General features: G+C 38.4%; 1 protein-coding gene across 2 annotated transcripts; it reads right to left on the bottom strand.

Annotated features, from left to right (window-relative positions):
- Nucleotides 1-391: 391 nt before the first annotated feature.
- Nucleotides 392-9,413, bottom strand: idh3b (isocitrate dehydrogenase (NAD(+)) 3 non-catalytic subunit beta). 2 transcript variants are annotated; one of them, XM_053316063.1, is made up of 11 exons: nt 9,358-9,413; nt 7,267-7,440; nt 6,718-6,838; nt 5,698-5,758; nt 5,463-5,595; nt 4,842-4,975; nt 4,610-4,712; nt 4,286-4,432; nt 4,057-4,151; nt 3,839-3,899; nt 392-976 (listed from the first exon to the last, which is right to left on the bottom strand). In XM_053316063.1, the coding sequence occupies exons 1-11, from the start codon at nt 9,409-9,411 to the stop codon at nt 899-901; spliced, it is 1,161 nt and encodes a 386-aa protein (XP_053172038.1). In that variant the 5' UTR covers nt 9,412-9,413; the 3' UTR covers nt 392-898. The 2 variants fall into 2 exon arrangements, with proteins under 2 accessions (XP_053172038.1, XP_053172037.1); XM_053316062.1 differs by lacking the exon at nt 392-976 and adding an exon at nt 995-2,877.
- Between the last annotated feature and the right edge of the window lie 1,865 nt (nt 9,414-11,278).

Here is an 11,278-nt window from a genome sequence, read left to right as displayed (position 1 = left end):
CAGCATCTCAGGTGTTCATGCCTTCTGGTTTTCTCAATAATAACCTGAATACATTTAGTATTTGGACTGTTGGTTGAACTAAACATATCATCACTGCGCATATATTTTCAAACTCCAGCCCCAGACTATTACCACAATGTACAAGACTAGTACAATTATTGTGTATTCTGCTCAGTTTCTTCTTACCTTATCCTTTCTGTGGTTCAGCAGATCTGGAGCCACATAAAGCAACAGTCCATCATATGACTAACACAGCAAGACTCTCATATTCATAGTTTTATTTTTACAGATCTTTTTCAGTCCGCCTGACTACCATATGTTAGACACAGATAGGGTCTTGGCTGAGTTTTGAGTTCCTCATGCTGTGACTGAGCCACCAGCAGCTATGATCAACACTAGATACTGCATCACTCTCCTATTAACATTCATGCAAGGATTTTGCACACAATATGTCATTTCTCACTTATTATTTATTATTCATGTCTCATTATAAATGAAGAAACAATGTAGCTAAAACTTAATAAATAATATGAAGATATACATACATCATGTTTTGACTGCTGTTGATGACCAGACATAAAACATTTAAGTGGAATTACAGGATCGCAGCATGGAGTACAATGTGAATGCTTAAGTGTAACAGGATTGAAACATATTTTGGGTTTATTTTAAGACTTTGCATCTTCAACACTTTTATTTTTTGTGCTTGTATTTGATGCGTTATACTCAACAGCAAAAACAGACTGTGAATATTACCGTTGACTATGGCTGTATGTTGGAAAAATGGTGTTTAAACTGCTGCTGGAATATATTGTGCAGTTGAGTTAATAAGAGGTAAATGAAAAGAAAAAAAAGCTTGTGTGCGTTGTAGCAGCTGACAGATTTGCAAATACAATACTTAGACTGCCAGGTTAGAAATGACAGCCCGGGTGAACTCGTCGCTTGTGGCATAACCCCCCAGGTCTCCAGTGCGCACCTGTTGCAAACATAAGGACAGTGTGTTACTATATGCACAGCTGCAGCAACACATGTCCATATACAGTATCGTGACGAGCATGTTAGAGAGCCTTTGAAAACTGCACTCACAGAACCACACACTAAGAGTAGTGATGTGTTCATTAGAAAGCATCAGTTTCAGTTATGTTCTCTTCCTTTTCTCACATTTCTTTTTATTCCCATCATTTCATGAGGCTGTTAATTAAACCGTACCATTCAAATGAAGTATGTAAATATTATTACAATTCTTCTGAGTCATTTCAGCAAGTATTTGACCATAGTAACATTACTTATGTTTTAAAAGGTCTAACTCTATGAAGAGAAAACAGAATCTTATTTAATACCACATCTTTATCATAATCATACACCAGCTTTAATGTAAGTATGACATCTTGATACAGGATTTATTGTGAAGGGGAAACCAATAGGATGAACAAAAAAGACAAAAAACTCACAAATACAAAAGAAAAACAGACAAACGGACGACACTGTTACATTGTTGGTATTGTACAGACCCCAATAAATATAAAGTTATGATATACTACATTATTTTAAAGTTATTGGGGTTAACAACTGGCTACACATGAGATCAGTTAAATTGAGGCATGACAGATGAACAAAGAGCAGAGTCTTAATTCTTACAGCACAAGAAGAATGAACAGTTCTGAACAAGTGAGCACCACCATCTTGAGATAAAACTTGTTTATACAAGAATGTGCTTCATCCTTTGGTATTCATGTTTAAATAAGAAAAATAACATGCCTTAAATCAATTCATTTGTTGTCAGTAGACTGGGCATTGCTCCACTAATGATGAATGGACAACTAGCTCTATGAACATCAACTCAGGATACTCTGTCAATATTAAGAAACTGTAGAATAATTATAAAATTTTACAAAATGGTATTAAAATGTAAAATATTCACACAACAAAGTAACATTGTATCTTGATGACACAGGATCATTTTGGCTTCCTTGTGTGACATTTATTATTAATATCCCAGTAACAGACATTATTTTGCATTCAGATAGATAAAATATTTCACAGCTGAACAGAGTCTGATAACGACTGTAGGTCAGAAATATTATGATATTATTGGGTCATGATGTAGCAGTGTTGTTAAATGATGAGCTATAAGCAGTCAGGTTTCAGTTTGTCATTTTGGTTGAGGCTATTGGATGAAGTGAAAAATGTGGTGACAGTAGGAGGAAGTTGGTGGTAGACCTCGATGCAAAAGCAGATTCGCTGATTTAGCTGATATCTAAAGATGTGTGATAGCAAAGAGGTAGTCTGTATGGCCAACACGGCTGGAAAATTAAGTTTATCAAGCAACAAGCAAAAAGAAAGGAAATGAAGATCTGTAGAAATCTCTCCCAGAATGGGAAAAAATGACACAGATCATCTAAATTAGTAAAAATACTGAAAAGGAATTTAAACTTAGCACAAAAAATCCAGAGTTAAGAGAGAAGATGAAAGGAGGGAACATGATTTTAAACAGTTTTGGACAGTAACTGAGGAAAGAGGGGTTTCCATGGAGAGGGGCAACATGCTTTAATATTTAAATCCTATAGAGGTAGCCTCATGATCTGCACAAGTACCACTGATTCAGTTGGATTCATTAGCAAACCCAGTAAGAACAATACATGCAACTTAAAAGTCGCAAAATGTGCGGCACAACTGTCATTTATCAGTGGAGGGGAGACGAGTCTTAACATGCGTCCAGTTCATGTTAAGATCAATGTCCAGATTAAAGGAAATGTCAGGAAGGAGTGTGTCTGGGGAGCAAACATCTTAGTAAACGGGTCGGTGACGCAGGTTCTCCACAATGGCACGCACAAAGTCGCTAGTGGTACAGTACCCGCCAAGGTCTCGTGTCCGTACCTGGGACGCGCACACAGATACACACAAACACACACAGGATAATGGGGTGGAGGGGTGGAGGAGAGGGGGGTATTAAAAAGGAGAAGGGGAAAATGGAGAGGAAGGGCACTTCAGACAACAAGCAGGCAAATTCCACTTTCAACATTCCTTAAAAATGATCATTTGTCACATACACACAGGTACCTCTCCATGCCTCAAAAACAAAAATACCCCAGACAAACAACTTTTGCCACTGCTTAAAGAAAAGCAATGAAAAAGAGTAAAAGAAGCTTCTTTTGCTGAAATGCAGTCTATAGAGCTGAATTCACTGTGCATTTCAACACAATGTGAGGGATGAAAGTTGACTGATGTCATGCAGGTATTTGTGTCAGTGTATGTTAGTGTCAACAGGGATCAGGTGCAAAAGGCAGTTCGCTCGGGCTAGCTGAAGAGGGAAAAAAAACGTTTCCCTGGTAACAAATACATATATAACGTGCATATTTATAAATCAGAACAAAACTGAGTGAGAAGAGATCTCGAAACTAAGTAATCAAAGGGACTAACACACTGAGGTATAGTTTGCCAGCTGTTGGATGTTGGTCTTTGTGGGTCAAGAACTGTTAACGTTCAGGGATGAACTCAAACACTTAAGTGTACGTTTCATTTCCTAAAGTGCCCGCAGCATTTTGACACTCCGTATGAAGCTGCAGACACTGACCCACAAAACTCGATGAGCGGTGTTAATTTACAAGCAGGAGCTGACAGCATTAAGGTATGCATGTCCTGTTGCTTCCACATATCTTCATTCTGCAGAACAACTGGTTTCATTTTGCTCTGCTTGTATCGTCACATAGAAATCTACTCCTCCTTGTTGTTAATACTGTTAGTATCACCTGGTTGAACATTCATAGGCTGAATGCACCACAAATAACACACACATACAAACATACACACACATATACACAAACACTCATTCACTTACCTTGCCCTGTTTGATGACCCTCTTGACAGCATCTGACACCATTTGGGAGTGATATTCCAGGCTGTAACACAATACAGTCATAATAAAGAGGTTGCCAGAACTGTCTTGTGCACATGTCCACATTCACGCTTGAGAGGCTAGTGGACCAGTGCAGAGGATCAGGGAATATGCTGTTAAATGTTGTGTACTATCTACAAGGTCTTGGAAGATTGACTCACTTGAGGTGCCTGAGCATGTTAGCAGCACTGAGCAGCATGGCTGTGGGGTTAGCAATGTTCCTTCCTACAGCTTGTGCAAAGGGATGACGAGCACCCTGAAAGAAAGAAGAGAACATTATCATGTTCTGCCATTCATTTTTAATTAAACAAGCACATGTAACAAAGTGGCCCGCTTAAAGAGATTTAAAAACAAACAACACACAGTGTTAGGAAGTCAGTGGAGACTTACAGTTTCAAAGACTGCATACTCTGCGCTGTAGCTTTCCCCAGGAACAACACCTGCTCCTCCCACCAGTCCTGCTGCCAGGTTATCAATAATGTTGCCATACAGGTTGGGCATCACCAGCACATCAAACTGGTATGGGTTCTGAACCAGCTGCAGCAGAGACAACGACAAGTTTAATGCAGAAATGGAGTGTAACTGGAACTTAATTGACTGTGGTTAGCAAGTCAGTAAGCAAGTAACATGAAAACAGGTCTATCAGGTGTAATATGTATTATGTAACACTGAATAATTCATAGTAAAGTCAGTAGAATGAAAAGCTGTATATACCTGCATGCAACAGTTATCAATGATTATGTTCTCATATTTGATTTTGGGGTACAGTTCTGCCACCTCCGCACAGCTCTGCAGAAACAGGCCGTCAGCTAATTTCCTGTAATTAGACAAGGGATGAGGAACAAGCGTTGCTATGTCTGTGATGCAAATTATAACAAGCCTCAGAGTTAATGCAAGAATATGAAACAGACAAAAAGCAGAGAGGCTAGCTTTTCCACTTTCTCACATGATGTTGGCCTTGTGGACAGCAGTGACCTTGCTTCGCCCCTTCTTGGTGGCATAATCGAAGGCAAACTTGGCAATGCGCCGTGACTTCTCCCTGGTGATGATCTTCAAGCATTCGATCACACCGGTCACACTCTGGAGGAGCAAAGAGAGGGTCCATACATTTCAACATGGCCATTTTTAGAGAAGAGAAAGAATAGAAAGATTATCTATCTACCTTATCTACAGCACTACGTCTGATGGATTGGATTCAGCTTAATTGTAATGAATGACGCCATATACACAGAACATGTAAAAAGTGGTATTGTTCACATTTTCTTTAAAAGCCATCAGTATTGGCAACAGCATCACAAATCTATTATCAGGTAGGTTATAGTTAATGGCCACACTGAAGGCAAACTTTAACAGCTGGGGAGTAGTAGTAGTAGAGTAGTAGAGAACATTTTCTTCTCTCTCTAAATGTAGCACAAAACAACATAAACCACTTCTGCACTTCCATCAGAGTGACTCATCGTTGTTTTGGTGCCCGTTTACTGGTGTTTATGGGAACTCTTTCCTTTTCATGTGGGTTTAAAACCACTGTTCCTCCCCTGAATGCAGCGTGAGGAGGAGTCATGTTTACCTCATGCTCCAGGGAGCTGTACTCCCCCTCAGTCTGTTCACGGATGATGACCAGGTCCAGGTTGTTGTGGCGAGTGCTGTAGCCCGGAAGGCTGTTCACATGAACCACATTAGCAAACAGGTCCAGTTTACGCCTGGGGATTAGACAGAGGTAAAATTACTATTTTTTTATTTAAATAGAATGAAATTACACCCACACACACACACAAACATGCAACTGGTTGTCTGGTTTTTACCTCAATCTCATCTCATATGAAGCCAGCTCCCCTTTGAATTCCATGGGCGTGTGAATCTTTCCTGGATAACCACACATATCAGAAACATATATGTTAGATCCATTCCATCCTTTTTAAAGCCTCTGGAAATTCGGCTTGAAATAGTAAAGATGCATAAATGATATCAAAGTTGAGTGTTTCATTAAGCATGCACAAAAATCTGAATAAAAATAAACATTCATAACTGTTAAAAAAAAACAACCTAGTTCCAAAAACAGCTCATTTTGCACTTTAGACCATTTCTCAAGACTGTGTAGGTGTGGCAGATCATGCTTTGATTGACACCTGCACTAGATACCTGTACCGGGGGCTGGCTAACTACAGTGCTTAACAACTAGGTTTCCATACTGGGGAGCCTCACCACCAACACGGTAAATGTACTGTATTATTCCATGTACCATCATCACTAAAGGAGGATGGGAAATAGTTAAGGGAAGCTATCGCTAATTGCTAAGCCAAAGTAACTAGCAGATCTGAAAAGCATGTAAACGACAGGGTGACTAGTGAGAAAATTGCTAAAAGAATGAGAGAACTATGGGCGTTTGAAAAAAAACTAGTGCATGTTTAAATGTACAGCGTTTATTCAGCCACAGAAATGAAGAATATGGCAAGATTAATTGGGTTGAGATGCAGAAACACTACCAATAACGCAGAAACCACCATACCAGAAATACCATATTTCAAATTTGGATTTAAACTAATTTATAATACTTCTGAGATGCTTACTATTATGTACATTATACCGTAAATGTCATAGTTAGAGGATTGTGGATTTAGGTATCCAATGGCTTTAAAGCCTTCATTTTATTTCAGCCATATAATAAAATATAAAGGCTGTAAAGTAACTAAACAAGGATTTTCCAAGTAAAACTGTAGATTATTTTGATGCATGCAATAGGCCATTCAGTTTTCATAACTCATATTAGACTGATTTATATTTTTTTGAATGGAAGTGGGCAAGAAAAGATTAAGTAAAGCTACCTTTCATGGCCACTTTGTTGGTCTTCATAGAGGCCAACACTTGGTCCAGTTTCTCCTCACTGGCCATGTTCTGCACTTCACTCAGGTGGAACTCCTCAAATTCGACAGGGACATCTCCTGCCTGTAGACAAGGTGAAAAAAAAGTCGACCTCAGTTTAAGTTTAATTAAACATTTAGATGACAGTATTATGCATGTTTTTCCCATAAGTGCAGTATTTCTATTGTAAAGCTTTTACTGTACAATTAAAACTTTGCTGGTGTACAGACACACTGGAAGACATCCATCATAACGTTCATTACATCAGTATAAGCATAAGCAACTTTCTCATCTGGTATATTTGTGTTGTGCTGTATTTATTTATGGGTAACAAAAAGGCCTAAAGTGAGTCATGAGTGGGGCAGGAATAAATAGTCTGAAAATCCTCCAGTAAGGATGCTCTGTAGAAAAAAATCCTTTACTTTTGTGTACTTTGTTTGTCGCAGATATTTTGCTCTGTATTTCTTTTAAAAAGGACAAAAGGCAGTGATGATTCCAGCAGTAAAATGTACCTTAAAGACCTCCTTGACAGCAGTCATCAGCTCAGGTCCCACTCCGTCCCCTGGAACCATTGTGACCTTAAAGGTTGCATCTGCACGAGCAGGCGGGGCCTCTGGTCCACAGAGAGCAGCAGAAACACTCAGTGGTCGGGAGGCCAGCTGCTGCCACCGGGGGCCACTCAGGCCCTGAGGACAGAAAAGTGGACACAGACACAATGAGGGCTGGACAATATCACATTGTGTTCAAAGAGTTAATATACAGTTCGTTGACAGTTTATTAGGTGCACATAGCTACACCCATTTATGTCAGTGTGGGTGGACTCAGTATTAGTATCTCCAGAGCGACACTGGATTTTTTAGGCTAATACTAATGATATTTCTTTTTTTTCTTATTCAATAGATTGGACAATGTATATTTTTACATAAAACACTTTTGATAAGAATTCTTTTGATTCATTTTTTTATCATTACTAAAAACTGTGACCAATACATGTACAGGGCAGGACATTTTACAGTTAAAAAATTAACTAGTCTGTGCTCTCTGGTGAACAGAGAGGTGTGGTGCTGGATTTAGATATGGGATGAGCTTCTCAATCTGCCATATTATCTAAAAGTAATTTGTTTTAATAATCTAGACTTTACTGAACAAAATAACAATGTAAACAGTAAGACCATTTATCTAACTAACCATTTCAACCATTACAAAGTTATTATTTCATCTAGGTCTCAAATGTGACTCAACTATAACAGTGCAATACCAATAGTTGCCCTGCTGAAGTTCCCCCATTTCGACTGTGCGAAACACGCCTCAAAACATTTGATTTTCAATTACATTACTTCATACTGATTCAGTGTTTCAGAGAGTCTCGTTTCCCTCAACGTTAATGTAGACACGTTTCTACACTACGTAAAACATATCTTTGCTATCTCTATGCTGCAATTTTTTGTTAGTTAATTGGCCAACATATAAGACACAAATACTGACAGAAGTGTGATGAGCAAATATCAGTCAGGCTCTTTGTGTAACCCATTCATATCTGTATTAGGCCATTGTAGGCAATGTTACAAATCAAAGAGAAACACTGCATTGTGGCATTATTGGATTATTATATGATTATACTTCACTGTTGGATATTTCATTTGCCAGATTAAAGAAAATCAGACTTTCATTTCAGATTATTTTATCCATAAATAGTTTCTCAACCTTATTTTCCAGAAAATGTTCAAATATACAGTAACAGTCAAAAGTTTGGACAAACTTTATCATCCAAGTGAATGGGCAGGTGTGAGTGACTAGTACTGTATATGTCGATATGATATAAAGGTATGAAACGCAGAACATTGATGATCACATAATAGTGAGGGCAGACATGGATGTGTGTATAGTATTACCTGTAGATATGTTTAATGAATAATGATGAGACACTGAGCAGAGAGGGCTTTATAAGCAGGGGACAAACTGGATGCTACAGGGAATAAATATGCTAAAATATTAACTTGAAGTTAATGCCAGAAATGTCACCTCTTAAAATGACAACACAAAAACACACTTGCAGTTTTACAGTGAAAAACTGAAGTGATAATCTCCCACTGATGTTTAACCTTGTTATTGGCGGGTAAGAACAATGGAGACGACAGGCAACTAAAACTAAATGATCAGATCACTAGTGTCTGATCTGAAGAGACAAATTAACCTATAAACTGATGAGCGGTTTTAAAGACAGACAGTTATATGCTACTGTTATCTGATGGCTGGTTGAGGACATGGAGGTTACCGGTTAGCTAGCTAACGTTGCTTCAGCTAAGACTACGACTGTCTTGTCTGACAAACCTTTAATGATGAACAAACATTTCCCCCCCTTAGACCAGCTTAGAAAACGAAATGGAGCTACTAAAATACTGCGTGGATCACTTATTAACTCAACATGACAAGATCTATTCCAATGATGTGTCAATGAACGAGGCGGCTCGTTAGCAACAACACATAGGTGGCACAAAGTCATTGAGTCGCACTTTAATAATATGCTGTATGAGTTCGCCTAAATATAGTTCAACTAAAGCGACTTGTTTATTCTTTCTAATCGAGCTTGTTAGTATACTCACCTTGACCAATGTTACTAAGCTTCCTCTCAAGGCGGCCGCCATACTCACAGACATGCAGCCAGCAGCAACTACACTACTTCTTCTATGCTGCGGCGCTGCTGTAGACGATAAACCTCAATAGTGCCATCAAGTGGACAGAATATGTATAGCATGGCAGGTAACAATACCTTCTGCACCGAGACAGTCTGTCTGCTACGGACATTAAAAACTTGAATTTACATAATCCTAATCACAGTCATCACAAATCTGAAATATGTTTAATCTTTTAATCTTTAATCTGTGATGAGGAATCACATCAGAGTGAGTGACTCTTGCCATGCAAAATTAGACATTTTTACACATTAATGCATCAGTCTAACTATCTGAAAGGGGCCATTCTACATTAGGAGTACGTTAAACCATACTTTTGATACTTCATGCATATTTTGCTATACTTATGGAAGTCTGAGTACTTCCACCACTGAAAGAGGATTCCAGACATTCTTTCTGACATGTTCAGGACATGTTAGGATGATATACTATTCCAATTTCTTTAGAAAGAAAAAAAATAACTATGTTTGGCCCTGGCAAAGAGTCTGGATTTGTAGGTTAGGTATTGAACCAGAATGGCCCCACAAATGTATTTCACATGAGTAAGAACTAGTTGTATGGAGTTCATTTCCTGGGTATAAGATCACCTTCAAAAGTCTTATGATGAGCTACATTGTGGTTAAAAGGGTGGTTATAAGGGCGGCAACTTGTCACTGAAGAAAGGCTGGCATTAAAAGAAAATATAGAAATGGCTGGTGGAGAATAGGGCAAGGAATTAAGGGCAGCCACAGCAGAAGTTAAGTCCAAATCAAGCCCTGATCAAGCTGTAGTCCCACAGTCAGACACATGAGCACAAAGAGATGGAGATGCAGCTTCTGCACTACAAATAAGGACAATAAAACAAGCAAATGGCCTCAATTATGGAAAATACACACATTCAAAGTTTCTAGCTGCAAAGACTTGTTTTTATAATGATTGTTTGTTTTGTTTGTTGACTTCAGTCAATGCTGAATTAATTTTGTCCCTGTTGTTTGATGATTGTAATGGTTAATTAAACCACTTTGACTGTGGCTATGAATATTCTTTCTACATCAATAAATAGTGTAACAACAACAAATAAGATATTAATCCACTACTATTTGTGGTTCAAATGTGGTGTATGGTGAAGAATATGCAAATAATTTAAGGCTTTACAGAACAGGAAACATTATTATGTAATCCAATGCAATAATGTTCGTGTTCACTTCTTTTTGAATAATTCAGTGGGCCAAAAGCTGAGCAGGGCCCCTGCAATATGCCAAGGATTACAGGTATTTATTGTGTTAGAGCTGTTGTTGAGCTGAGCTCAGGGGGCCCCAAAATGTTTAGCAGTGTCAAGCTTAGGATGCCTATTTTCACGTTTTCACTTTCATTCATGAATCTGTCTGTGTGACTGCTTGTAATGTCATCTTTACAAGTCTGTATTGTTGTAACATGACTATATTTGCTGCTGCTGTGACCCATCCTTTCAAACAGGTCCAACCTATATAGGTCAGGGGATTTCCAGTCCTATTCCAGGCCAGTGATGCTGTCTGTTGGAACACATTTTCAAATCATCATATATAATTGTAGATCATAGTGGGTCACCTCCTTGCATTTGTTAAATGGTTCCCGTTTTCCTTGTTGGGCATTTAATTTGGTTATTCATGCCAGAATAATTTTCTTTAGGATCTGAAGTGGCGCATTTATTTAACTATAAAGTTTTTGCCCTGAGTCTTGCCCTGCAGGTTGTACCCCTCCTTCACTGGGTTTTGCTGAGCCTGCAGTAACCCTGGTACGTTTAATTATAGAGCTAAGCATCAATTTTTCTGAGGTAAATATCCTATAATCTTTTTTAAAAGCTAATTGCTTT

The sequence above is a fragment of the Scomber japonicus genome, chromosome 3, assembly GCF_027409825.1.
Source record: "Scomber japonicus isolate fScoJap1 chromosome 3, fScoJap1.pri, whole genome shotgun sequence".
NCBI lineage: Eukaryota > Metazoa > Chordata > Actinopteri > Scombriformes > Scombridae > Scomber > Scomber japonicus.
The sequence above is the reverse complement of the archived record's forward strand: the minus strand, read 5'-3'. Positions and strand labels throughout refer to the sequence as shown.